This window comes from Muntiacus reevesi, chromosome 1 (assembly GCF_963930625.1).
Source record: "Muntiacus reevesi chromosome 1, mMunRee1.1, whole genome shotgun sequence".
Taxonomy (NCBI): Eukaryota; Metazoa; Chordata; class Mammalia; order Artiodactyla; family Cervidae; genus Muntiacus; species Muntiacus reevesi.
The window spans coordinates 194,521,572-194,549,569 of record NC_089249.1 but is presented as its reverse complement, the minus strand read 5'-3'; the positions used below and the strand labels follow the sequence as shown (position 1 = coordinate 194,549,569).

The 27,998-nt window shown below is 51.4% G+C and overlaps 1 protein-coding gene across 4 annotated transcripts; it reads left to right on the top strand.

Annotated features, from left to right (window-relative positions):
* Nucleotides 1-36: 36 nt before the first annotated feature.
* Nucleotides 37-26,706, top strand: KANK2 (KN motif and ankyrin repeat domains 2). 4 transcript variants are annotated; one of them, XM_065917809.1, is made up of 13 exons: nucleotides 37-136; nucleotides 1,576-1,760; nucleotides 2,732-2,848; nucleotides 3,358-4,569; nucleotides 15,712-15,882; nucleotides 15,980-16,082; nucleotides 17,360-17,611; nucleotides 18,248-18,335; nucleotides 18,846-19,065; nucleotides 20,025-20,167; nucleotides 22,313-22,513; nucleotides 22,599-22,688; nucleotides 24,595-26,706. In XM_065917809.1, exons 3-13 carry the CDS (start codon nucleotides 2,812-2,814, stop codon nucleotides 24,646-24,648), a joined length of 2,571 nt encoding a protein of 856 aa, XP_065773881.1. In that variant the 5' UTR covers nucleotides 37-136; nucleotides 1,576-1,760; nucleotides 2,732-2,811; the 3' UTR covers nucleotides 24,649-26,706. The 4 variants fall into 4 exon arrangements, with proteins under 4 accessions (XP_065773881.1, XP_065773883.1, XP_065773882.1 ...); XM_065917811.1 differs by having other exon boundaries at nucleotides 1,576-1,786; nucleotides 17,372-17,611; XM_065917810.1 differs by having other exon boundaries at nucleotides 1,576-1,786; nucleotides 18,849-19,065.
* Nucleotides 26,707-27,998: the final 1,292 nt, after the last annotated feature.

The window sequence follows — 27,998 nt, the reverse complement described above, 5'->3', positions numbered from 1 at the left end:
ACAGGGGGCGGGGCCGGCCCCGAGGGGGCGGGGCGGGGCGGAGCTACCGCCGAGGGCTGGTCGGCCGGGCGGCGGCGGCGCGCGGAGGGCTCACGGGCGGCGGGACGCTGGGACAGCGGCGGCCGGAGCGCGCGAGGCGAGTAGGACCCGGGTTGGGTCGGGGTTCGAGTCCGGTTCGGGGTTCGAGCGTGGTCCCCACCCCACCCCACCCCACCCTCAAGCCCAGGGCGCGATCTCGCCGGTCTCCACTAGCCGCTGCCTCCAGCTCCATCATCTCTGCGCAAACTTTCCGGACTTGAGTGTCGCGGTCCCCGCGCCTCTGCGCGGTCCTTATCTTTGACTCTGTCCCTGCTGGTCTCTCCCAACCCCATCCTCCATCCGTACCCCGCTATCCCTTCTCCCCATCACTGCCTCCCCGCTGCCCCTCTCCCCTGTCTCCATCCTCCTTTCTACCTCTGTCCCGTCCCCCTCCTCCCTCCCTCGTCCTCCCTCGCCCTCCTCCGCGGCCGGGCCGGAGCCAGGCCCCAGGCGGCGGGAAGGCGGCCGGGCGTCCGGCCGGGCTGGGCCTCGGCCTAGCGGCTGGGCCGGCGTGGGGAGCTGCAGCTGTTTGCCATTAGCTGGGGACCCCGCAGGCCCCGCCCCCTCCCTGCACGGGGCGGGGTCCTCCTCACCCCGGTCTTTGGGACGGGGAGAGGAGCGAGAAGACCCCAGAGATGTCTAGGCTGGCCTGGGACCCGGGCTTTAGGGAGACCCCGTTGGACATCGGGCCGCCTCGCTGGGATCCCGTGTTACTTCCCTGAGCCACCTCCCTGTCCCCTCGTGGAGGGGCCTGTCCCCCTTTCCATCTCCCTCTGTCCTGTCCCGTGTGCTCGCCTGCTCCAGGGGTCTCATGGAAGGAGAGAAGCCTGGGCCTCAGACACCCACCGCCACTACCCTTTCCCCCACCATCTGCTTTCTCCAACGTTAGCTGGTCACATGGAGCATGGCCACATGGCTTCAGACCTCAGTCTCTCTGCCTGGAAAATGGATGTGTGGGTGGCTTGACTGGCAGTGAGGGGAATCTACCAAGCTAAGGATTCAAATCCAGACCCAGCTACTTCCTCGGGCTAAGTGACCCTGGGCAAGTCACTGTGTATTTCTTTCTTTTTGTTTTGGCCGCCCCACGTGGTGTGTGGTATCTTAGTTCCCTGACCAGGGATCGAACCCGTGCACCCTACATTGGAAGCATGGAGTTGTAACCATTGGATCGCCAGGGAAGTCCCCATTATGTGTTTCTGTGTCCCAAAACACTTCATCTTACCCAAGACACTGTAATACACAGTGATAACTACCCCCCTGGTAGGGTTGTCATGATGATCAAAGGAGTTGCCCGGATGATAATTATAGTTATACTATTATTCACTCCACCCCCTTCACCTCCAGGGGTCTCCACAGAAGTACCATTCCTGCTTCCTGCCTCTAGTCTCTCTCAGGTCCCCAGAAAATATTTTCGATCACTTCCCTGTTGTGCAGGGGGTGACCCTTCAAGCAGGTGGAAAGCCAGGTTTCCTACAATTGGATGACTGTGTGTTCCAGGCACTGAAAGGAGAAGTGAGGACAGAGACGTAGAGAGACAGGGCGGGAGAAGTGCAGAGAGACAGAGACGTGGAGAGACAGAGAGAGACGTGGAGAGAGACAAGCAAGAGGCTAAGCAAGGAGGACGTGAGACAAGACAAGCTCGGCTGCCCTTGGAGCTCCGGCCCCGCCTTCATGCCCAGCAGGTGCTCCACCTGGCCCATCCTCCCAGGTACCCACTGCCCTGGAGCCACAGCCTGAAAAGAGTGGGATGGCCGGAACCTCTGCAGCAGGGTGGTTAGAGGTCAGACAGCAGAAAGGACTGGCCAGACTCGGTCAGAGTGTGGGGGACGGAAGTACCCTGGCCATCCTCCAGGTCTGGGGGTGCAGGTTAGTGTGAGGCCCTGATTGTCCCTCCCCTTTCCAGCCTCCGGCACCCCCTCTTACTTCCTTCCCGCACCCCCATGACTTCCAGGGCCTCCACCCGCCTTCTATCCTTGCTGCGCCCCTGAGCCCCCGAGCCGGACGCATCCTGGGGGGTGGGGGGGGAGCAGGAAGTTCTCGTGTAGCCCGGCAGCGAAACTGTTTATTTTTAGAGAAAATTGTTTCCATAAAGGGGAAAGGCTTTGCTCCTTGCTGCCTCCCCCCAACTTTCCCTACCAACCCCCCGCCACTGCCCAGCCGGACCCAGCTCTTGTTTGGGGGTCTCCTACCCTTTGCTTTCTCTTTGTGCCCCCGTGTCTCTGTCTCCCCAGATCCTTGCAGAAAGGCTGGCCGTCTCCCCATTAGTGCCCCCATCTGTCCTGGTAGCCAGCTCTTGCCTGGGCTGAGGGGAGGGGGCACAGGAAGGGTGGCGCCTGTCGGACTTCAACACCCCACCCCCCCTGCCCCTGGTGGGGGGCCTTGTGGAGGCGGGGCTGTGGGAACAGCTGGAGCCTGTCCAGGGGCTGGACAGATGTGCGGGCGGACTGTGAGGTTTGGTTTCTTTGTTCCAGGCTGTGGGGGCCCCCCCAACCCTTTCCATAGGCAGGGCGGGTGTGTGCATGTGAGAGGGTCCCACGCCCAGGGAAAGAGGGAAGTTGGGGAGGAGGGGGCAGTGGGGAGGGGTGGCCACCTCCCCTCCCCCTGCAGACTCTTGACTCTGGGTGTCATCACACCCTCTCCCCCCTCTTCCCAGGTAAACCTCAGCCAGTGCTGCAGGTGGTCTGACTCACAGTCCCCCACCAGAGACACCCGAGGAGCTCTGCAGGCAAGAGGATGGCCCAGGTGCTGCACGTGTCAGCCCCCTTCCCAGGTCAGGGGTCTCGTGGGGAAGAGGGCCCAGCCTTGGGGTTGGAGGTGGGGCGGGAGGGACACAGGCCAGGTCCTGTGTGGTCTGGAGGAGGGAAGGAGTTCTGACTTGAGCGGGGCTGAGGGTAGGACACAGCTCTATCCTGAGGGTCTGAATGGGGACAACTCGGTTCTGCCCTCGACAGTCTAATGGAAGAGACAGGGTCTTTCAGGAAAGGCGATTGGTCTGAGTTGGGAGACAGGGTCCTGATTCAGTTGGGAGGTTGGAAGCACAGCCCTGACTTGGGAGGGTCCACAGGGGACACAAGGCCTTGCCTTGGGCTGGGGAGGTGGAGAGGGGCCTGAGACTGGGGTGGGGAAGGGGTCCGAGACTTGCAGCTGAGCATTGAGCAGCCAGTGGTGGCCCATCCTTTGGGCCAATAAGCCATGACTCACCCAGGGGCAGACTCACCCAGTTTGCCCCCAGGAGGGGACCACAGTGTTCAGAGGTGCTGGCTTTTTTCTCTCCCTCAGGGACCCCCGGCCCAGCCTCCCCGCCTGCTTTCCCCTCTAAAGAGCCCGAGGTCCCCTACTCGGTGGAGACGCCCTACGGCTACCGCCTAGACCTGGACTTTCTCAAGTACGTGGACGACATTGAGAAGGGCCACACGCTGCGGCGGGTGGCCGTGCAGCGCCGACCCCGCCTGGGCTCCCTGCCCCGCGGGCCCGGCTCCTGGTGGACGTCCACCGAGTCTCTCTGCTCCAATGCCAGCGGGGACAGCCGCCACTCGGCCTACTCCTACTGCGGCCGTGGCTTCTACCCGCAGTACGGCGCCCTGGAGACACGCGGTGGCTTCAACCCACGAGTGGAGCGCACGCTGCTGGACGCCCGTCGCCGCCTGGAGGACCAGGCAGCCACCCCTGCCGGTCTGGGCTCCCTGACCCCCAGCGCGGCTGGCTCAACGAGCTCACTGGTGGGCGTGGGGCTGCCGCCCCCAACACCGCGGGGATCAGGACTGTCCACGCCAGTGGCACCCAGCGCTGGGCACCTGACCCACGTGCGGGAGCAGATGGCGGGGGCCCTGCGGAAGCTGCGGCAGTTGGAAGAGCAGGTGAAACTGATCCCCGTGCTCCAGGTGAAGCTGTCGGTGCTGCAGGAGGAGAAGCGACAACTCACGGTGCAGCTCAAGAGCCAGAAGTTCTTGGGCCATCCTGCAGGAGCCCGGGGCCGTGGCGAGCTCTGCCTGGACCTTCCGGAGGCCCCCGAGGACCCAGTGGCGCTCGAGACCCGGAGCGTGGGCACCTGGGTCCGAGAGCGGGACTTGGGCGTGCCTGATGGGGAGGCAGCCCTGGCCGCTAAGGTGGCCGTGCTGGAGACCCAGCTCAAGAAAGCACTCCAGGAGCTACAGGCAGCTCAAGCCCGGCAGGCCGACCTCCAGCCCCAGGCCTGGCCGCCGCCAGACAGCCCAGTCCGTGTGGACACTGTCCGGGTGGTGCAGGGGCCGAGAGAGGTGGAGGTGGCGGCCAGCACGGCGGCGGGAGCCCCTGCTCAGCGGGCCCAGAGTCTGGAGCCCTACGGGGCAGGGCTGCGGGCCCTGGCGACATCCAATGGGGCCGAGAGCCCCGCTGTGTTCCGCAGCCACGAGGTGATGGAGACAGTGTCCCCAGCGCCCACTGCATCCACTAGCAACGTCCACCAGGTGAAGAAGATCAGTATCACAGAGCGCAGCTGTGATGGGGCAGCAGGTGAGCCGTAGTAGGTGGGGGCAGATGTTGCAGGGTCCCTCCTTTTCCTCTGAATGCTGGGGTCCAGCCTCCACCCTGTTCTTCCACCAGCAATCAGAACCTCAGTTTCTTCATCTGTGCGAAGGGGACATTTGTGCTGCCGACTCACTCCCTCTAGGGACCATGTGAAGAAATTAGGTATCTGAAGAATTAGGTGTGTGCTCATGTCTAGAACATTATAAATGTGTGGACAGTAGGAGGTATTTGGATGAAGGTCCCCAAGGCTGTCAGTTGCTGGGCAAAAAAAAAAAATTCTTCCCTGATTGACAGAAAACCAGTCTCAGGCCATGAAAAAGGAAATGTGTTGTTCATGTAAGTCAGTAACAGCTTCAGGCATAGCTGGATCCAGGTGCTCAAATAGCCTCAGGAATCTCTACCTCCCTCTTTCTCTTCCTCTGTGCATCCTGGAAGCTTCTCTCTCAGGCAGGCAGAGGTGATCACACCACTCCTGACATCTGTTGAGGCAGCTCATAAAAGGAAAGGGAGCCCCTCAATCCAGATGGCACCAGTAAAAATCCCAGGGGTGACCCTTCTTGGTTGGCTTGGGTCATTTGCTCCTCACTGAGCTAATCACTGAGTCTCTCGCTGCCCAGACCCAGATCCTGGGGGTGGAGGAGCCCCACCCAAGTCCAGAGGGAGGAAGGGGATGCTCCCTGGAGGAACTGCTGAGTCCTCATGCTCGGAAAGGGGATGTGGGATGTTCAGGATAGCAGCTGCCCCACCACCGCCGTCCTGAGGCCCCTGGGAGATGCTGCCAGAATGACTCATAATCCTAACAGCTGTTCTTTATCTAATACCAGTCTGGTGCTGACGGCTCTATTAAGTGTTTCACCCACCGAGGAGGTTAAGACAGTGGGCTCTGTGTAGCAAGGTCACCTGGGTTTAAATTCCACCCCTTATTGTGTGACCTGAATGATCAGCTTCACTTCTCTGGGCCTCAGCTTCCCTGTCTGTGAAGTGGCCTTGTCACGGTCCACACCTCTAGGATTCTTCTGAATTAGTGCATACATACAGTAAGCACTTAACCATTGTGTGTTGCTACTTCTGCTGTTAGTTATTGTGTCACTAAGCTGTGTCCGATTCTTTGCAACCCCATGAACTGTAGCCCGCCAGGCTCCTCTGTCCATGGGATTCTCCAGGCAAGAATACTGGAGTGGGTTGCCATTCCCTTCTTCAGGGGATCTCCCTGACCCAGGGATCAAACCCGGGTCTCCTGCATGGCAGGCAGATTCTTTACCACCTGAGACACCAGGGAGGCCCAGAATACTGGAGCAGGTTGCTGTTTCCTACTCCAGGGGATCTTCCTGATCCAGGGATTGAACCCATGTTCTTTTGTGTCTCCTGCATGGGCAGGCAGATTCTTTACCACTGTGCCATCTGGGAAGCCCCCCTACTAATAATTTTCAGGTCAATTCTTGTCATAACTGGGGAAACTGAGGTTTGCAGAGGAGTTTCACATGTCCTTTGTCAAACATTCAGGATCTGAGACCAGGCTGTTCTGAATCTATAGCATGCTAGCATGCCTCAAAGATTCAACCCATTTCCTCATCTAAGTTTCAAATAATATCAGGTAGCCAGAGCCCTGTAGAGGCACCAGAGGGTACAAGCTGGAGGGCGGGGTCCCAGCTGTGTTTTCTTGCTTCCCCATGTTCTTCCTGGCCAGCTCTGGACTCCACCCTGTGTTCTGTGTCTATCCCAAACACCCAGCCCTGCGACCCTGGCCCCCAGCCAGAGGCCCCGCCCAGCCCAGCCTCTGGATCTCTTAGAGGCAACCTCCATTCCAGACGTGCCTCCCAGCACAGCCACGGGGCCTCTTGCCTGCAGGACACAGACCTAGCCGTGTCCCCACCTTGTGCAAGCGGTCACCCCCCAGAAGTTCTTCCTGTGTCTCACTTAACTCCCTCTTGCTGCAGCCAGCCCCAGTCTCTGCCTCGCTTGGGCGGAACGGGCATGTGCTAATTCATTTCATTGCCTTCTCATCCAGCGAATATTTACTGAGTGCCTGCCATGTGCTAGATTTTTCTAGGCACTGGGGACACAGCAGTGAACAAGACAGACGAAAAACCCCTGCAATAAACAAATAGCCCACCAGAAACAAGTGAAGAAAAATCATTTCAGAGAACGCATGTTTGAAGCAAATAAAACGGATGTGGGATGGGTGGTGGTTGGATGGCATGGAGGCCCATGTTCAAATTCTGGTTTCCCTGCTCTCTAGGTCTGTGCTTTTGAGCGAGCTGGCTAACCTCTCTGTGCCACATTTGCAAACTGGGGGTGGGGGTGGGGGTGGGGGCAGGGCGGGGTGGTGGTTCCGACCACCCAATGGCTCCAGATCAGTGTGAGCTGAAATGCATCGGTTGATGCTGAGTGTTCAGGATGGTATCAGGCACTGGTAGGTGCTCAGGGGTTAGCTATTGGCTCTTTGAGCCAAGATGTGAGAGAAAAGAAGCACCTGGGTGGTTTCTTGACAAATGTTTTGTTTTTCTGTTTTTTGGCTCCACTGCACGACATGTGCGGTCTTAGTTCCCCACCCGGGGATTGAACTCGTGCCCCCTGCAGTGGAAGCACAGGGTCTTAACCACTGGACTCCCAGGGAAATCCTTGACAAATGTTTTGATCACTTAGGTTGGTCATGCATAGGTCAATAAGGAGGCTGGGGGGGGTCCAGCCTTTCTGCCACCTAGAATTTGCTAGCTGCAGCGAAGGGCAGGAAGGGTAAGAGGCAGTCGTCGCCTCAGACTGGCAAAGGTGGATGAGACAGGCAGAGGCCTGGAGACCCCCCATAAACTCTCATTCACCCCTCACCTTTCAAAGGCACCACAGAGAGATTCCTGGGAGAAGGGGCAGCCAGGCACGTGCATCCGTGGGGTCTCCCCAAGGCTTTGAAATTTCCTGTGTTATTGTTTGAAACAAAGTCCTATGAATGCAATTCATATTCTTTGTGGAAGGTTTGGAAAGTACAGAAGACTCTGTAAAGTGAAAGTCGCTCAGTCGTGTTGGACTCTTTACGACCCCATGAACTATACAGTCCATGGAATTCTCCAGGCCAGAATACTGGAGTGGGTTGCCTTTCCCTTCTCCAGGGGATCTTCCCAACCAGGGATCGAACCCAGGTCTCCCACATTGCAGGAGGATTCTTTATCAGCTGAGCCACAAGGGAAGCCCAAGAATACTGGAGTGGGTAGTTTATCCCTTCTCCAGTGAATCTTCCTGACCCAGGAATTGAGCCCGGGTCTCCTGCATTGCAGGCAGATTCTTTACCAACTGAGACAGAAGACTCTAGAACACTAAATAAGAGCTCCATAAACCCACCACTGCCCAGACACAGCTACCATCGACACTTCTTCTTTCCTTCCGATTTTTTTTTCTCATGAAGAAAATATGTATTTTTGGAGTCTGGCAACATGTAGATGATGGAATTTGTTGTGTTGCCTTATTTTCTATGTAAAAGCATTTAGGCAGCCCTTACAGTGGGCCAGGGCATTATGTGATGTCCTTTTTGTATCTTAATTCATTGACACCCCCAGTACAGCTTGGAAGTGGGTGGCGTTTCTATCTCTATTTTACAGATGTGGAAACTGAGGCACTGAGTGGTAAAGGAATTTGTCCATAGTTTTCAAAGCCAGAATTTAAATCCTCTGATTTCTTTGATTTAACATTATCCCAGGGACATTTCATCATGTTATTAAAAAATTTTAGGGGAATTCCTTGATGGTCCAGTGGTTAGGTCTCCAAGCTTTCACTGTCGAGGGTGCGGGGTTCAGTCCCTGGTCAGAAAACTAAGATCCTGGATGCTGCAAGGTGTGGCAAAAAAAAAAAAATTATTGGAACATGCTGTTTATCTTTTAACAGCCGGGTGACTCTTTATTGTCAAAAAGAAAGAAGAAAGTGTTAGCCTCGTCCGACTCTTTGCAGCCCCATGGACTATAGCCCGCCAGGCTCCTCTGTCCATGGAATATATCTAGGCAAGAATACTGGAGTAGGTTGCCATTCCCTTCTCCAGGGGATCTTCCCAACCCAGGAATTGAACACAGGTCTCCTGCATTGCAGGCAGAATTCTTTACTATCTGAGCTACCAAAGGTGCCATGCAAATTTCCTTCTGTGGGAACCTTTCATCTCCTGCTTTTTCTCTTTTTGGCTGCCCCATGCACCTTCCCAGGATCTTAGTTCCTGGACAAGGATTGAATTGGGGCCCTCTCAGTGAAAACAGGACTTCCCTGGTTGCTCAGACGGTAAAGCATCTGCCTACAATTCAGGAGACCCGGGTTCAATCCCTGGGTCGGGAAGATCCCCTGGAGAAGGAAATGGCAACCCACTCCAGTATTCTTGCCTAGAAAATCCCATGGACCGAGGATCCTGGTAGGCTACAGTCCATGGGGTTGCAAAGAGTCAGACACTACTGAGCGACTTCACTTCACAGTGAAAACACCGAGTCCTAACCACTGGGCCTCCAGGGAGGTTCCTAGAAGAGCATTTTTAAGGACCATGATATCTGTTACCAAATTGCTTTATTCCCCCCGACCCCGCTAACCCCTTGCTGTGGACTCTCCCTTCCTGCACTAGTTGGCCAAGTGATTTAAATTTTTTTAAAATTTCTTTTGGACTTAAGGAGTTAATCTAATTCTTGGGCCCATGGCCCAAGAATTTCACTAGCCCCATGGAGCTAGGCATGGCACCTCTCTTGTTTGACTTTAATTCTTTTTTCACCTTTGTCTTCCACCCTCAATGTTGAGGATTGATAAACATTTTCAGCTTTGTGGGGCATCTGATCTCTGTTGCAATGACTTGACTCAGTTCTGCTCAGTTCTTTTTTCCACCAGCTTTACTGAGGTATGTGTAATATACAAAAATCTGCACGTTTAAAAAAATTTTATTCTGTATTTTTTGTATATAGCTGATTAACAATTTTGTGATAGCTTCTGGTGAACAGCAAAGGGACTCAGCCATATATATTTGTGTATCCATTCTCTCCCCCAAACTCCCTCCCCAGGCAGGCTGCCAAACACTGAGGGCAGAGTTCCGTGTGCTGTATAGTAGATCCTCGTTGGTTATCCATTTTAAATATATTTGTGTGTACATGTCCATCCCAAACTCCCTGACTCTCCCTTCCCTCATCCTTCCCCCTGCCTCCCTGGCAACTGTTAAGTTCCTTCTCTAAGTCTCTGAGCCTCTTTCATAATCTGCACATTTTTAATGTATACATTTTGATGAGTTTAATGTTTCAGCTCTACCTTTGTAGCATGTAAGCAGGGTAGCCAATACATCAATGAACTAATGTGGCTATGTACCAATAAAACTTATTGTGTGGACACTGAAATTTCAATTTCCTGTAATTTTCACGTGTCCCAAAGAGACTCCTTCTTTCAGTTTTTCCCCAACCATTTAAAAATGTAAAAACCATGCCCACAGGCTGTGATTCATCACCCCCTGCTCTGTCATACCCCCCCCCCCATTGTAATATCATTCCTTGCAACCCACCTTCCAGAAGCTTATTTAGATATTTGAGTGTTCTTGAAAAATATGCCCTAGGCATGTTTAATTTCCTAAAATGGTATTGTGCTTTAGGAAAAAAAAATCTCTTTCTGTTTCTTATTTTTTCCTCTCTACACTCTCTTGGAATTCTCCACCCTGATCTGGTGGTTTGTCACTTTTAATGACTGCATAGATTTCTGCTCTAGGTATGTGCTACACTTTCTTATATGATCCCCTCCTTGGTGGACACCTGGGTTACTTCCAACTCCTGGCTGCTTTGAATAGTACTGGCTTCGTCCTTACACGTCCTGTCCCGTGGGGTTGCTGGGTTACAGGAAAGGCACAGCTTCACTCCAGATTTTGCCTGATTCTCTCCGGAAATTTCTCCCTGGCCACACTCCCACCAACCATGGCTGGGTCTGAAGTGTCCTTTTCCCTACATCCACAGTAACATAGAGTTTGTTTATCTCTCTATAATTTTTTGCTCATTTGATGCAGTTGTCCAAGGTGGTACCTCCTTGTTTTAAATAGCATTCCTTTGATTTCTGGTGGGGTTGAGCATCACCATATATGTTTCACAAGTCTCCTTCCTTAGCGACTCGCTTAGTCGTAGCCTCTATTTTTTTCTCTGGGGCAATTTTGAGATGTTCCTGGCATTTTCCAGAATAGGGGTTGGCGAACTATAGCCTGCAGGGCCATTTGAAGCCTGCTGCCTCTTTTCATACAGCCCATGGGCTCAGAGTGGTTTCTGTGTTTTTGAATGGTTGAACAATGTGAAAAGAGTAACATTGTGTGGTATGAGCACAATTATATGAAATTCAAATTTATTAGAACATAGCCAGGCCCGTTCATTTATATACCGTCTAGGGTTGCTTTTTTATTGTTTGCAACAGACCTTATGACCCACAATATTTATTATCTGGCCCAGGACAGAAAAATTTTGTTAACGCCTATTCTAAAAAAGATAATTCTTTGCCTGTTTTTGGCATCATGACTATCTTTCCACAGCCTTTATTCTTCTGTCAGTTAAATTTAAAAGGTTCTTGGTTTTTTTATTTTAATTTTTTTTGAGTTTTTTTTAACAAAATAGTTTTAACCAAGAGTATTTTAACTGTTAATGTTGATGTCATTAAACTCATCGCAGATTTCTTTTTTAAATTTTTAACTCTTTCCACTTTATCTAGGTATGATTGACACATAAATTATATTAGTTGACTCTGCTGTGCCCAGTTGCCCAGTCGTACCCGACTCTGCAACCCCATGGACTGTAGCCTACCAGGCTCCTCTGTCCATGGGACTCCCCAGGCAAGAATACTGGAGCGGGTTGCCATTTCCTACTTATTATATATTATCATAAGTAATAGTATTCATATTAGTTGAGGGTGTACACATTGATGATTACAGTATATACATATATATGTATGTGACAATATATACATGTATATATGTATGTATATATCACAAAAATGATTACCACAGTAGGTTTAACCTCCATCACCTCACAGTTATAATTTTTTTTCTGTGATGAGAACTTTTAAGACCTGATCGTTTAGCAATTTTCGAATATATGCCAGAGATTTGTGGGTTCCGTTCCAGACCTCCACAATAAAGCAAGTCCCAAAATTTTTTTGGTTTCCAAGGGCATATGAAAGTTATGTCTACACTTTAGTGTAGCCTATTAAGTGTGCAATAGAATTATGTCTTAAAAGATAATGTTCATACCTTAATTTTTAATGTATTTTATTGCTAAAAAGTGGTAACCATCGGCTGAGCCTTCAGCAGGTCATAATCTTTTTGCAATGGTAACATCAAGGATCACTGATCACAGGTCACCATAAAAAATGCAATAATGATGAAAAAGCTTGGAATATTCTGAGAATTACCAAAATGTGACACAAAGACATAAAGGGACCAAATGCTGTTGGAAAAATGGTGCCCGTAGGCTTGCTCCACGCAGAGCTGCTATTGGGCTTCCCAAGGTGGCTCAGTGGGAAAAGAACCCCCCAGCCAGTGCAGGAGGCTCGGTTCAATCCCTGATCTGGAAAGATCCCCTGGAGAAGGAAATGACCACCTACTTCGATATTCTTGCCTAGGAAACCCCTGGACAGAGGAGCCTGGTGGGTTGTAGTCCACGGGGCTGCCACGAGTCAGACAGGACCGAGTGAGCACAAACGCTTCTGTTTTACCCCCAGTTCTCTCACCTGGGGTCTGTGCTGAGCCCTTTTTCCTCACCTCCTTTGGCCTGTTTCTTCCTGCAGCCATGCCCCACTGATTTCATTATTGTGGCTTTGGGAAGACGTGTTACTCTCTCTTAAGCCAGCTTCCCCATCCCTGCCCGTTTTAGCTGGCCACGGACTTTTGTTCTTCCATATAAATTTCCATATAAATTTTGGTCACGGTTCACTCCATTTCCCAGTAGAATAACAATAATAATTATTATCAGTTCTGTTATTGTTATTTTAGTATTGCAGTGTCTGACCTTTAACTTCTCACAACTGGAAGGAGCCATCCCAGGTTTTGAAGGGCAGAGCCTGCTCTTCCGTGGGGCAAAAGGGGCCATAGTGCTGCTCCAATTCACTCTTTTTTTTTCCCCCACTTTTAAAAAATTGGGGGTAAACAGCATGTAACATAAAACTCTCTTAACCATTTCTCAGTGGCAATAAACACATTCCCAGTGCTGTGCAACCAACCTTACCATCCACGTTCAGAACTTTTATTTTGTTTTATGGATTTGTTTGCCTGTGCTGAGTCTTCACTGCTGCACGGGTTCTCTCTAGTTGCGGTGCATGGGCTTCTCACCGTGGTGGCTTCTCTTGTTGTGGAGCACAGGCTGCGGGGTGAGCGGGCTTCAGTAGTTGTGGCACGTGGGCTCCGTAGTTGCAGCTTGTGGGCTCTGGAGCGAAGGCTCAGTAGTTAGTAGCAAAAGCACCTGGGCTTAGTTGCCCTGAGGCACGTGGGATCTTCCCAGACCAGGGATCTAACCGTGTCTCCTCCATTGGCGGGCAGATTCTTCACCAGTGAGCTACCGGGGAGGCCTCCCAGAACTTTTCTGTCTTCCCAAATTGAATATCTGTCCCCTTTAAACACTTACTCTCCATCCTTCTCCCCCAGCCCCTGGCACCTGCCATCCTACTTTCTATCTCTGTGGATTTAACTCTTCTACGAACCTCTTGCAAGTGGGATCCTGCAAATCATGCATCATTTGTTCTGTGACTAGCTTCTTTTCTGAGCATAATGTTGTTAGTGTTAGTCTCCCAGTCGTGTCCGACTCTTTGCAACCTCATGGACTGTAGCCCTCCAGGATGCTCTTGGCCATGGAATTTTCTAGGCAAGAATACTGGGATGAGTTGCCATTTCCTTCTCCAGGAAATCTTCCCAATCCAGGGATCAAACCCAGGTCTCCTGCATTGCAAGCGGATTCTTTACCGTTAAGGCCTAAGCCACCAGGGAAGCCCGGAGCATAATGTTACTTTACCTGAATTTAAGTAACAGACCTCCCAGGTGTTTCCATCAGGAAGTCTGACTTTGGGCTACGGTGATACTTTCCACTGTCTCTTGTTACTTTCCACTTGACCATGTAGTGCTTTTGTCTGTCAGATGTGAATTTATTGACGAGATTTAAAAAAAAAAATCAGATTCCCGTAAAAACCTGGCGTTTGCTCTCGGTTTCCCTTGGGAGTTGGAGCTCCCGACTCTGGAATCCGCCTGGGCCAGCCCCGCCCTGGGCTGGGGCGCTGTCGGAAGCTTTTATGGCCAATGTCTCATCCGTTCGATGTGCTCTGCTGTGTGAAGTGTTTACTCCCTGTTCCTAGCTCAAGTTGAGCGTCGCCCATGGACTTGAGGAAGTAGTTGCTGCAGTTGTCAAAAAAAAGTTAAATGTTAAAGGGAATTAAAATGAATTGGTAAAGTGGGGACATGGAAGCCACATGTGGCCTGGGATGGGGTGGACCTCGGTGGGTTCTGAGACCTGGGCAGCCACTCAGGGTCTCAGGACTTCTGTTCCTGGCTCCAGGCTGGTGATCCGGGGCTGGAACTCTCTGCCAACTCCACTCCTGTTTTCGCAGTGGGCACCCTCGGGATCCTGAGTCCTACAATGTCACCTTTGTTCTCAGACCAACTTGGACGTTTTTTCCCTTAATTATGATAAAATACATATAGCATAGGGTTTCCCTGGTGGCTCCAATGGTAAACAATTTGCCTGCGATATGGGAGACCCGTTTGATTCCTGGGTTGGGAAGAACCTCTGCAGAAGGGAATAGTTACCTACTGCAGTTTTCTTGCCTGGAGAATCCCGTGGACAGAGTAGCCTGGAGGAATACAATCCATGGGGTCACAAAGAGTCAGACACGACTGAGTGACTCACACACACACACATAACATAAAAAGTTTTGTTTTAACCATGTTTGAGTGTCCATTTCACGTTGTTATGCAACTGTCCCCACCATCCACCCCAAGAACGTTTTCATTGACCCAGAGTGAAATCCCCCTGGGTGGGGTTTTAACTATTTTTCTAATAGCCCTTATTGTTTTTTTCTTTTTCTGTCCACTCCCTGTGGCTACCCTTGTTTCTTCTTTGTCCTGATTATTAAAAGGAACACCTGCATAATGTTGAAAATAAAGAAGCAGGAAACTAGGTACAAAATGTTATCTACAGCACAACACTATAGATATTTATAATAATGAAATAATATTATATTATAAAATAATATTGTATATTATAAATATTTATAATATATAATATATTTATATTATTTTATATAATGATATATATTATATATATTTATATTTAAATATATATTTAAATACAAATATATATTTATATAAATATAAGTATATATTTATATATAAATATATATTTAATATATTTAAATATATATTAAATATATAAATGTTTAATATTTAATATAAATATTAAAATATAATATAATATAAATATATAATTATATAATATAAATATAAAAATATTATAAATATATATTATAAAATAATTTATAATATTGAAATAATATTATAAAGTGATAGTAGTAAGTCTTTTTTTTCTTTTTTTTTTTAGTAAGTCTTATCAAAATGTAGCTGACAGTTCTCTTGACTTAACAAATGTTCGGCATGCTCTTGTTGTGCAGGTGTTGTTTTAAGCCCTCTCTCTCACGTTACTGTCTTTAGCGTGTATGGCGTCATGATGAAGGAAATGTTGTGTCTGAGACACAGAGAGGTTAAGTGACCTGCCTGAGGTCACACAGCTCTTTTGCGGGAGATTTGAGTCCTGACCATGACCACTATTTTCAGCTGTAGTTTCCAGACAACACTCAGTATGATGTCAGAGGGGAGGTCACAAGCCAGGATTATAGGGGTCATGTGATATTCCCTGACCCTGACCGACTGTGAGGCAGGCGACAAACCAGAACTGGAATGGATCCTGCCACTTCTTTGCAGGGTGACCTTAGGCCACCCTCAGGGTCTCAATTTCCTCGTCTGTAACAATCCAGCATCCACGTGGGAAGTTTTGATGGAGTAATGCAAGAATTAGCCCTTGGAGCACCTGGCCCAGCGCAGGTGACAGGAGGCAGCTGTTATTACTGTTCTTGTTTTGCTGCTGTTACCTGCAATAAACGCCTCTTCTCCTGTCTCTGCAGGTCACCCACAGGCTCCTGCAGAATCGTCCTTATCACCCCCGGAGTCTGAGGGGGCCACCCAGGCGCAGCCAGAGAAGAACACAGGCCAGGTGCCTGCCCACGACGACACCACCATCAAGGAGCCCATCAGGCAAGCAGCCTGTCAGGAGTTTGAGGAGGCTGGGGGTGCAGGTAAGCGGGTGTGGCTGCATGGAGGACCGGGCGCCTGGAGCCCAGGCATGGGGTCTGGCTTTGGGAGACTCTCGTGACACCACCCCTCCCCCTCCAGGAGGGGCCCAGGCAGGCGTGTGGTCCATCATGAAGCAGAAAGAGGAGCCCACAGACCCAGAGGCCCACCGGAGGAGCCTCCAGTTCGTGGGGGTCAACGGCAGGTGAGAGATCCTGGGCTGAGCCCCTCACTTTGATTCATTCATTCAACCAAAGCACAGGAGACAGATGAGGAAACTGAGGCACAGCGAGGCCTGGTGGACTGACTCGTCAGTCTGGTGCTGAGCTGGTGCTGTAACCACTGCATCACACTGCCCCATGGGAGGTGCTGTGTGCCCCCATGGAGCTCCTGGTCCACTGTGACCTGGGGCACTGATGGGCGGTCCCAGCCCAGCAGGGTCGGAGCAATGGTGGGGATGCTCAGGCAGTGAGGGGGCCCTGGAGGAGGCAGAGATGGCCCTGAGGAGAGTCACCGACAGAGGGGAACCCGTGTGCTGCAGGACAAGCAGACCCTTGCAAGGCGCGGAGTGGGGGGTGGGGGTCTCCTGGTGGAGGACACATCCTGGATAAACACTCTAAGACAAGAGGAAGCCATGACATGAAAAGTGGGAGAGGACTTCCTGGGCGGTCCAGTGGTTAAGACTTCACCTTCCTGTGCGGGGGATGCAGGTTCGAACCTCAGTTGGGGATTTAAGATCCCTCTTGCCTCACAGCCAAAAAACCAAAACATAAAACAATACATAAAACCAAATACATAAAACAAAACATAAAACCAAAACAATATTGTAACAAATTCAATAAAGACTTTAAAAATGGTCTGCATCCAAAAAAAACAAAAAATCTTAAAAAGAAGAAAAAAAAAAAATGGGAGGCCTGGGGAGCAAAAAGAGTTGGGGGCCTTAAATGCCAGGCGCGGAAGCTTAGACTGTCACGAGATAGCAAAAAGCACAAGTGTCCTGTTTGCAGTAGGACAAGGGTCTGAATCAGTACCACACCTATGTAAGGAGCAAAGTGGGTTTCCCTGGTGGCTCAGATGGTTAAGAATCTGCCTGCAATGTGAGAGACCTGGGTTCGATCAGTGGGTCAGGAGGATCTGCTGGAGAAGGGAATGACAACCCACTTAAGCATTCTTGCCTGGAGAATTCCATGGACAAAGGAGCCTGGTGGGCTACAGCCCATGGGGTCGTAAGAGTCAGACACAACTGAGTGACTAACACACTTTCTAGCATAAGCAGCAAAGTGTAACAGGTACCGAAGGGTAGAAGGGAAGAGCAGTGCCCCTCCCTGACCCCCCAAACATGATCACCATCACAGGCAGTGTTTACTGAGCACTTATTGCATCCCTGGAGCCCTCTCAACTTCATAGTGCCACCATCCCCATTTAACAGATGGGGAAACTGAGGCCCAGAGAGGTCAAATGCCCCTCCCCTACCACCTACAGCGTCTCCCCCAGGTATGAGTCCTCCTCCGAGGACTCCAGTACTGCAGAGAACTTCTCGGACAATGAGAGCACAGAGAACGAGGCCCCAGAGCCAGAGGAGAGGGTTCCGAGTGTGGCCGAAGCTCCCCAGCTCAGGCCCAAGGAGACGGTGAAGGCCAAGACGAGCCGGGAGGAGTCTCAACTGAACCAGGAGTCTCTGCACACGCCCACAGCTGAGGGGGCATCAGGATCAAGTGCAAAAGACGAGATCCGGTCAGTTTTCTGGGTGGGAGGGCTTCAGGCAGGGTCTGGGGCAGAGAGGGTGACCTCTGCCTCAGATCCCACCATTCAAGCCCTCTGAGGGGAAACCCATCAGTCATGTACACCTTAGTCTGAATTAGTGAACCCACACTTTCTCATTCTGGGCATCTGAAAGTCTGGTGGCTTTGATAAAGGGCCTGAGGGGGGCAATTTGGGCTGTTGGGGTTAGGGTTTAAGGGGCAGGCCAAGTCTGTTTTTAAGTCACCCACCTTCTTTGGGACATTTTGCCCCACCTGTCCATCCTGTGTATGTCTCCTATTTCTCCCCCTGATGAAAAATCCATCCTCAGAAATAGATTTCCATCTGCTGCTGGTCATTTGGAATAAAGTTTGACCCATGTGTCCATTTTCTCTTGGGGTCTGTGTGTTGCCCATGTCTGCCCCTTGGGGGTGCTATGTAAAAGTGTCTGAGAAGGAGGGGGGTCTGCGATTCCACCACTCGGGAGCCCTGGCAGGACTGGGTGAGGGCCACGGGGCACAGTGTTGAGACCCTCTCTGAGCACCCCAGTTGGACATGGTGGGTGGAGGACACCCAGGAGGCTGAGGCGAGTGCTCCTGAGATAAACTCCCCTTCGTCTGCCCCTGGCAGGATGGAGCTGAGTCCTGACCTCATCTCAGCCTGCCTGGCCCTGGAGAAGTACCTGGAGAACCCCAAAGCCCTCACCGAGCGGGAGCTGGTACGGTGGGGCCCTGGGCCTGAAGTGGGGGCGCTCCTTCTCCTCCACCCCACCCTGGCTTCTCCTCATCCACAGTGTCTCTCTGTGCTTTGGATCATGGGTACCCCAGGATCCTAGCTGGGAGCTGGTGGGCGAGGGGCTCCGAGACTTGAGTTGTGGTCTTTGGAGAGGCATCAGGGAGGAGAGAGGGCCACGGATGGTCACCTGCCAGCAAAGCTAGCCTTGGTTCCTGTGCCTTCCAGGGCTTGAGGGAGGGGCAGCTGTATTTCCTCTGATGGGTGTGTACACCTGACCTTGAAGATCCCATCCAGGGTGGAGATGCTCACACCTTCCTCTGGGACGTACCTAGGACCATGGGGTCTACACCTCCCTTTAGGGCAGGGGACACTACGCTTTCCTCTGGGGGGCTCACCCAGGGTGGGGCGCCCACACGTCCCCTCTGGTTCAGGGTGGGCTTCCCCGGGGCCGGGGCGGGCTGCCGTGGCCCTCACGCCCCCTTCTCCCGGCCAGAAGGTGGCCTACACCACGGTGCTGCAGGAGTGGCTGCGCCTGGCCTGCCGCAGCGACGCCCACCCGGAGCTCGTGCGGCGCCACCTGGTCACCTTCCGGGCCGTGTCTGCGTGGCTGCTGGACTACGTGGTCAACATCGCCGACAGCAACGGCAACACCGCTCTGCACTACTCCGTGTCCCACGCCAACTTCCCCGTGGTGCGGCAGCTGCTAGACAGTGGTGAGCCCGGGGGTCGGGGCGGGGGCCCAGGGATGGGAGAGCTGTCACCCTCCCAGTCTGATGGAGGAGACGTTGCTTCCCAGCCTCATAGTCTAATGGAAGAGGCACCGCCCTCCCAGTCTGATGGGGGAGATCTCACCCTCCTAGTCTGATGGAGGAGACATTGCTTCCCAGTCTGGTGGAGGAGATGCCACCCTCAGAGTCTAGTGGAAGAGGCACCGCCCTCCCAGTCTGATGGGGGAGATCTCACCCTCCCAGTCTGGTGAGGGAGATACTGCCCTTCCCGTCTGATCAGGGAGACGCCGCCCTCCCAGTCTGATGGGGGAGACGCGCCCTTCCACGCTGGTGAAGGGATAGAGGCCCTACCTGTGGCCCCAGTGTCTGGAAAAGGCAGTCATGGCCTTAACGGAAAACACGTGGCCCTTCTACCACCCCAGTGACCCCTGTATAACAAAGGTGACACCCCTGGAACCCTAATCTGAGGAAAGGATGTGGCTTCCCATTTGGGGCTCAGAGACAAGTCGTGGTCCGCAATTAGACGTGACTGTCCACTAGTCAATCTGATGAAGGAGGCAGAGCCCGCAGTCTAATGGAGGAGACATAGGCCAGACTGAAAGATGACTAGGGGGCCTTTCAGATTAATGAGGGAGACACAAATCCTACTTTCAGCCCTAAATTTGGGAGCCCAGTCTGATGGAGGAGTCACAGACTTCACTGTTAGGAGCTGCTCCCATAAGAGAGATGGGGACCCAGGGGCAGAATAGGGTTGTCAGTCTAAGAAAAAGAAGGGGTGAGTCCACACCTAGACTCATGGAGGAGACCTGATCCCCAGCGCTCATTATGGTAGTGAACAAGGCTTCCAGTCTGATGGCAGAGACGTGGCCTGGTCCTCGGGGCCCCTCCCCCAGCCAGCATCACGGGGGTCTGAGACCCGATGTCTTCCTGGCCCAACCCGGCAGGTGTCTGCCAGGTGGACAAGCAGAACCGCGCCGGCTACAGCCCCATCATGCTCACCGCCCTGGCCACCCTGAAGACCCAGGATGACATCCAGACCGTCCTACAGCTCTTCCGGCTTGGAGACGTCAATGCCAAAGCCAGCCAGGTATAGGCCCTCGGCGCCGGCACAGCCCTTCCCACTTATGATGTCCTAGCCCTGCCCAGAGCCAAGGCAGGAACCCCCACTCCACAGGCAGAGAAACTGAAGCGCAGAGAAGTATTCATTTCCTCGGGGTTCAACTAGAGGAGGGGGACTTGAACCTGGAGGTCTAGCTCCAGAGCCCCATTCTTTGTTTTTTGTTTTTTTTTTAACTATTTATTTGGCTGTGCCGGATCTTAGTTGCCACATACGGGCTCTAGTTCCCTGACCAGGAATCAAGCCTGGGCCACCCTACTTTGGGAGCTTGGAGTCTTAACTACTGCATGACCAGGAAGTCCCAGGCCCTGCTTGCCTTTTTACTGATTTATTTTTAATTAAAAGAATTGTATTAGTGGTTTAGGTGTGTTTTTTTTTTAGTTGAGTATAACTGATTTATAATGTTGTGTTATTTCTGGTGTACAGCAAAGAGATTCAGTTGTATATATACATACATAAATAATTTTTCATTATAGGTTATTACAGGGTGTTGAATAAGGTTCCCTGTGCTATACAGTAGGACCATGTTGTTTATTTTATATACAGTAGTGTATATGTTAATTAATCTCAAGCCTCTAATTTATCTCTCCTTCCCCACCTTTTCCCCTTTGATAACCATAAGTTTTTTTTTTACTATGTGAGTCTGTTTCTGTTTTGTAAATAAGTTTATTTGTATCATTTTTTTGGATTCCACATATATGTGATATGATATCTGGCTTTGTCTGATTTACTTTGCTTAGTGTGATCATCGCTAGGTCTATCCATGTTGCTGCAAATGGCATTATTTCATTATTTTTTATGGCTGAGTCGTATTCCGTTGTACCACATCTTCTTGGTCTCTTCATCCATCAATGCTTTCATGTCTTGCCTATTGTAAAAGTGCTGCAATGAGCATTGGGGTACAAGTATCTTTCTGAATTAGAGTTTTCATCTTTTCTGGGTATGTGTCCAGGTGGTTTACTTTTTCAACAATTGAGGTGAAATGCACATACGATGAACCCTTTTAAGATGACCAAGCCGGTAGCATTTAGCATAGCTGCAGTACTGTGCGACCTCTACCTCTGTCTGCCTCCAGAACACCTTTACACCGACAGGAGACCCAGCACCCGCAGCTGTCACTTCACTCCCTTCCCTCCCCCAGCCCCAGCCCCCTCAGCCTGCTTTCTGTCTCTTCGGATTTGTCTGTTAGGGATATATTATATAAACGGAGTCATGTAGTATTGTGTCCTTTTGTGTCTTAGCTCTTGTCACAGAGCATAATTTCTTTATTTGGCTTTGCCTGGTCTTAGTTGTGGCATGTGGGATCCAGTTCCCTGACCTGGATGGAACCCAGGCCCCCTGCATTGGGAGCTGGGAGGCTTAGCCACCGGACCATCGAGGAAGTCCCTGGACGTTGGTTTTTGTTGAGATTTAACCTTCTAGCTCAGTCGGTAAAAAATCTGCCTGCAATGCAGGAGACCTGGGTTCAATCCCTGGGTCGGGAAGATCCCCTGGAGAAGGAAATGGCAACCCACTCCAGTATTCTTGCCTGGAGAATCCCATGGACAGAGGAGCCTGGCAGGCTACAGTTCATGGGGTCTCAAGAGTCAGACACGACTTAGCCACTAAACTACCACCAACTTGTAGACAGAAAGTGTACAATTCTTAGCTCAACACATTTTACTTATGTTTGTACCTGTGACTTAGGAATCTCATTTAAGTGGACATACGGATGGATAGCATCACTGACTCAATGGACATGAACTTGGGCAAACTCTGGGAGATAGTAAGGGACAGGGAGGCCTGGCGTGCTGCAGTCCACGGGGTTGCAAAGAGTCGGATATGACTTAGCAACTAAACACCACCAACAACAAGGGATGGGGAGACACAGCATGTGCCTGAGGAGGAGACATTTAAGCTGAGACCTGAGGGATGAGAAGGAATCAGCAGGGATAAAAAGGGATCAGCAAGTACAAAGGCCCAGTGGTAGGTAGGATTGTTCAAAATACAGAAGAAGGCCCATGAGTGGAGTGCAGTTAGCATCAGAGTACTCAGGAACCATGGAAGGTTCTGGAGCAGGGGTGTCACCCTCTGGGGCCTGCATGATCCATAAGCCTATTCCTTTGCCCTATCCAGGCGGGGCAGACAGCCCTGATGCTGGCGGTCAGCCACGGGCGGGTGGACGTGGTCAAAGCCCTGCTCGCCTGCGAGGCGGACGTCAACATCCAAGATGACGACGGCTCCACGGCCCTCATGTGTGCCTGCGAGCACGGCCACAAGGAGATCACGGCGCTGCTGCTGGCCGTGCCCAGCTGCGACATTTCCATCACCGACCGTGTGAGTCCCCGCCCTGGCGCGCCCAGGGGGGTGGGTGGGTGGGAGCACAGCGCGGAGCATCAGCATAGCAACCGATGCTTTGCAGGATGGGAGCACGGCTCTGATGGTGGCCTTGGACGCGGGACACAGTGAAATTGCGTCCATGCTGTATTCCCACATGAACATCAAGTGCTCGGTGAGTCTCAGCCCTAGCTGGGAAGGGGTGGGGGCTCTGACGGAGGATGGCATACAGGGACCACACCAAGGGCTGCAGAGTCAGCTGTTTGTTGAACCTTCATGGTGCCCCCATGAGGAGACAAGACACAAGAGCTAAGACTGTGCAGCTATCCTGGTTATCACAGGATTCAAACCAGATCTGTCTGGTTCCAAATCCTGTTCTTCATCACCACGCGGAAGACTTTGGCATTTACTCGAAGTGTATCATTGTATTCAAGGCCTTGAGAAGTTTCACTGTAAAGAAGCCTAACTGTGTCTTAATGGTGAATTTCTCAGATTTGACCCTAGAAATCTGGGTTTTTAAAAAAAAAAAAATCATGCCCATTAGCAAAATGCTCTTCTGGAAACCTAACAGGAGGATAAGATTGGTGTTCGTTGTGTCCTGAGTGCTTGATGGAGGAGAAAGCCCTTCCAGTCTGATGGGGGACGCAGGGGCAGTCCTCATAGGTTTGCAACGCATGCCCTTGTCTGATGAAAGAGACAAGCCCTTCTAGTCTGACGGCATGTGTGTGTGCTCAGTCATGTCTGACTCTTTGCAACCCCATGGACTGTAGCCCACCAGGCTCCTCTGTCCATGGGATTTCCCAGGCGAGAATACCAGAGCGGGTTACCATTTCCTCCTCCAGGGGATTTTCCCAACCCAGGGATCAAACACACACCTCCTTCATTGGCAGGCGGATTCTTTACCACTGAGCCACCTGAGAAGCGCCTGCTAGTCTAATGGACTGTATACCAAATGCCTCCCGAGCAGGATTTCCAGAACCCTCCACAAGAACCCTATTCAGTTGCATAATGTACGGTTACTGTGACCATTTTTCAGGTGGGGAAGCTGAGACTTAGAAGGTTCCATTCTTGGTCCAAAGCCTCACAGACAGGAAGGGGCCGAGACCTTAGGGTGTGAATCCAGACTTCAGACTGGAACCTCTCTGCCCGCTCCTCCTCACCCCCACCTCCCACTTGCCCTGGCCTCCCTGAGGCATGTCTGGGGCCAGGTTTGAGGGTGGCGAGGTAGGTGTTTACCACAGCAGTTTCCTCAAATAGTCCAAGAGAGAGAAGGTTGCTGAGACATAAACCATCTGGCTCCTGCTCCGCTTGCAGGTTCTTTCTGAGACTCCGAGTCTTCTCAGCATCACTGCTTAGGGTCTTAGGTGCTCAGGGGATCCCCTTTGGATCAGCTCTGGGCCTCCATGTCCACCCTGGGAGATGGGGGTGATGGGGCTGGGTGGTCCTGCTGTCTGACATGTGGTCCTGCTCCCAAGGGCTCCACAGCGATGGATCCCAATCCTCCATCATTGTCCTCTGGGACCACTGCCGCTGCCTCCGCACTGCTTCTCTGGCTCGCATCCTCACTGCCCCCTCCACCGTCCTCCCCAAAGTGGCCAGAGGTCACTTTGAGCACCTGAGTCGGGGTACAGCCCTCCTCTGCTCACAGCCCTCTGTGAGTCCCACCCCGCTTGGAGTGGGGTCATCCTCAAAGCCCACCTCCCTCCACTTTTACCTCCCCCTTCCTTGCTCACACTGCTCCAGCCACACTGGCCCGATTGCCGCTCCTGCCTCAGGGTCTTTGCACTTGCTGTTTCCCCGGAACACTCTGCCCCTTGGGTGCCCCCCCAACATCCTTCAGACGTCACCCTGCCTGACCACCTGCTCTCCCCGTCACCGCCACCTTATCACTCAGGGAGAACCCTCCACTGCGTTCATCTGTGAGCGTCTGTGAAGCTGTCTCCCCAGCAGTGTCACCTCCTTGCGGCCAAGGGACCATGGCCTCTTGCTCACTCACCACAGGCGCAGGGCCAGCCAGCAAAGTCACTACCTCAGACCCCCAAGGGGAGGCCAAACTAAAGGAATTCTGCCTCTCATTTCAGTTTGCCCCGATGTCAGATGATGAGAGTCCTGCGTCATCCTCTGCAGAGGAGTAGCCGTGAGAAGAGCCCCAGGTGCCACTCCTGGGGACCAGGCAGCCCCAGAAAGAACTGTCCCTCATCTCCTCCCTGGCCAGACCCAACTCGATCCACCAAGGTCCCAGGATCAAAGGCAATCGGGGTTTTCCTCTGATTCCCAGGGGGAGACCCCAACAGCGTGGAGACTTCAGATGAAAGTGGGTTTTTTCCCAGTACCCTGGTTCAAACCAGCCGCAGCACAGACTGGAGCTAAACTCGTATGTAAATCGGCGCCAGTGGCTGGCTCTGAGGCGTGGGTTTGTGAGGAACGCTGAGAACAATCAACTGGCAATTACAGATGGAGGAGGGTAAGAGGGAAAAATATTGTATTTCCGAATCACACAGTTGGAGGGGGGATGGGGGGAAAAATCACTTACTTTTTGCCAAATTTGAAAGTCACTGGAATCGTGTATTTTCACTTTAAGCCTAAATGTTGTTACGCACGGATTGCATCATCAAGAGTGGCCTGACACCCAGTCCCCCTCCACGTAACTGTCTGGTATACAGTTGAGTTCTGTCCGCTGCCCCGTGCTCAGGCGACTTTCTTGGTGGCATTCTCTTGTGGCCTCTTCACAAAGCAGGTTCTGTCTCTGTCATCCAGGGCGGGAAGTTTAGTCCTTTCTTCTGCCTTCTGTTCTTCCCACTGCGAGCAACCCCCCACCCACCCCCGGCCCCACTAAGGTGTGGGGCTCAGGAGCCAGCAGCCGAGGTGTCCAAGTTGTGCCTTTCTTGAGATTCCCCAGGATCTCCTCCATGCAGGGGGGCCCTGGCAAATATTCATTTTCCTAGAAAATCCTTTAGAACTGGACATGTAGGAAATGAATCCGGTCCCCAGAGGGGTGCCCACATCCCTAGGCTTAGAACCCCAGTGACGAGGCCATCCTTCACCCCAGACTCCAGAATGTCTCTCCTCTAAGGAAAGAAAACAGGGCATGAGATTGTTGGCAAGCATAGGCCCAGTTCCAAAAATCCCATGTGTGCTCGATTAAAAGTTGGCTGCCCCCGAGGGCTCCCAGTGCAAACTTAAAGAGACAGAGCTTTGCCGAAAACCAAACAAGGGCCAGCTGCTTGTTTTTTTTTTTTTTTTTTTAAAACAACCTACAGGCTTTCCGGAGCCGCCTGGAACACAGCCTGCTGGAAACGGGGCTCTCCCAATACACGCAGTTTCCTGCATGGCCTATTTTGTCTCAGAATCGCAACATAGTTTTCTTTCCCGTTCCTTCCTTTTGTGACCAAAAAAGCAAGAGAAAAGGAAACAGGGAGGGGAGGAGGGGGACAGGTTCTAAGCCTCAAAAAGTGCCTTGTGACCGGGGAGTGAGATCCTTTAGTCTTGAGACGTCCTGCCCTCTCTTGTCCAGCTCGGCATAGCCACCGGGGTGGGCGCTAAAACCCCAGCAAGACGGGTCAAGCCCTCGGCACTACACACGTTCATTCAGCAAAGCCAAGTGCTGGCTTCTCTCCTAGAAAAGTAGGTTTCCTGGCCTGATGGAGTCTGCTCACTTTGACTATGATGGAAGGGATAGTACCTAAGACAAGAGAGCTTGGATGGTCAAAGGAGAGAGACCCCCCGCCCCGTTTGTGTGTGTACGTGAGTGTGTAAATGAAACGGAAGGGAAGCCCAAGCTGGCTGGGGGTGACCACTGACAGGAGGCCACAGCTTTGGGCAGCTTTGAGAAGCGGTACAAGAGGTCTGTGTCTATGTGTCCGGCCCTGGAGCCGTGGGTGCGTTTATTTTAAGCTTCTAGAAGCAGCTCATTGACCACCGCGCCCCTACCCTCCCCCCCCACCGTGAGTTCATATTTATCCGTGTGTGTTCCCTTCTCCCTGCCCTTACCCCTTGGGCTTGGCGTGGTAGGTTACAGGGGGTTCTGTGCCTGACCCCGCTCTCTTCTCACATGTATTCAAGACCTTTTACTTCACTTTCCGACCATGGTACGTCCGTAAAGACAGTATTACACTTAAATGAAGTATTCCTTTTTGTAATCATTTTTTAGAAGGTAAAGGAATTTAATAAAGCTACCTTATGAGAAGGCCAAAGTGTCTGTGTCTGATGTTTATCTTACTGTTTATCTTTTTATTTTTAAATCAATTAATTTTTAAAAGTTTGGCTGAGCTAGGTCTTCGGTGAGGCACCCAGGTTTAGTTGCCTGTGTGATCTTAGCATGTGGGATCTTAGTTCCCCAACCAGGGATCAAACCCACATCCCTTGCATTGGAAGGGGGATTCTTAACCACTGGACCACCAGGGAAGTCCTTGTATTTCTCATGAAGCTTTAAAATAGATTTCTTTTTAAAAGTAGACTTATTTGAACAATGTTCAACACTACAGAAAACTGGCAAGACTATTAAAATAAACGCCCTTATGCTCCGCCCTACACTGACACTATCCAATACTGCAGTCACTACCCAGCTGTGGCAATTTCCATTTAAATGCAAATCAGTTGTAATGAATTCATACTCAGTAGCTGCACATAGCAGGTGGCTACCAGACTGGGCTGCAGAGATACAGAACACAGTCACTGTGGCAGAAAGTTCTAAACAAACCAACTGTGGACACCTCAGGAAAAAAAGTTTCCTGATTTTTTTTTCTTCATGACAAAATAATTTACAGTGATTGTAAAAGGCAAAATTTAAACAGTAATGAAAACATCTGGCATAGAGGAGGGTGCCATGGTCCCATTTGGTAGAAATGTGCACCATTGTCAACACTTGGAGCATCTCCCACCAAACATTTTCCTAACAGGCTGAGTATTAAAATACTTTGTTTTCCTGTTTTATTTTTTTATTGAGGCAGCATATACCTTTCATGTATGTGAAGTCGCTCAGTCGCGTCCGACTCTTTGCGACCCCATAGACTGTAGCCTACCAGGCTCCTCCGTCCGTGGGATTTTCCAGGCAAGAGTACTGGAGTGGGTTGCCATTTTCGTGTATGAGTGAGTCGTGTATAAAAGCTGGGGGCCTCCCTGGAAGTCCAGTGGTTAAGACTTCGTGCTCCCAATGCAGGGGACATGGGTTTAATCATGGTTAGGAAACTAAGACCCTCCATGTTGCACAGTGCAGCAAAAAAAAAAAAGTGTTCAGCTCCATGGCAATTTGAAAAGTGAACATCCTCGAGTTACCAGCACAAGGACAAGAAGGGGCGTATCCTCAGCCCCTCCCCTCTCCAGTCCTGGGAACTCTCTCCCTCTCTTCCCCAAGGATAACTGATAATGGATGATTGGTCTCCTGATTCTCACTTCCTCTGTTTTCCCTCTGGACCAGGAGATAATGGGTGGTTTTCAGAGGTTATAGGAAGTCCTAGAAATTTTATGCAATGTTGTATATTTCTGA

Coding starts and splice junctions, on each gene's coding strand:
- KANK2 (XM_065917809.1), top strand. CDS start 2,812: ATGGCCCAGGTGCTGCACGTGTCAGCCCCCTTCCCAG. Junction 15,883..15,979: donor TGAGGAGGCTGGGGGTGCAG/GTAAGCGGGTGT, acceptor CTCCCCCTCCAG/GAGGGGCCCAGGCAGGCGTG. Junction 17,612..18,247: donor AGTGCAAAAGACGAGATCCG/GTCAGTTTTCTG, acceptor TGCCCCTGGCAG/GATGGAGCTGAGTCCTGACC.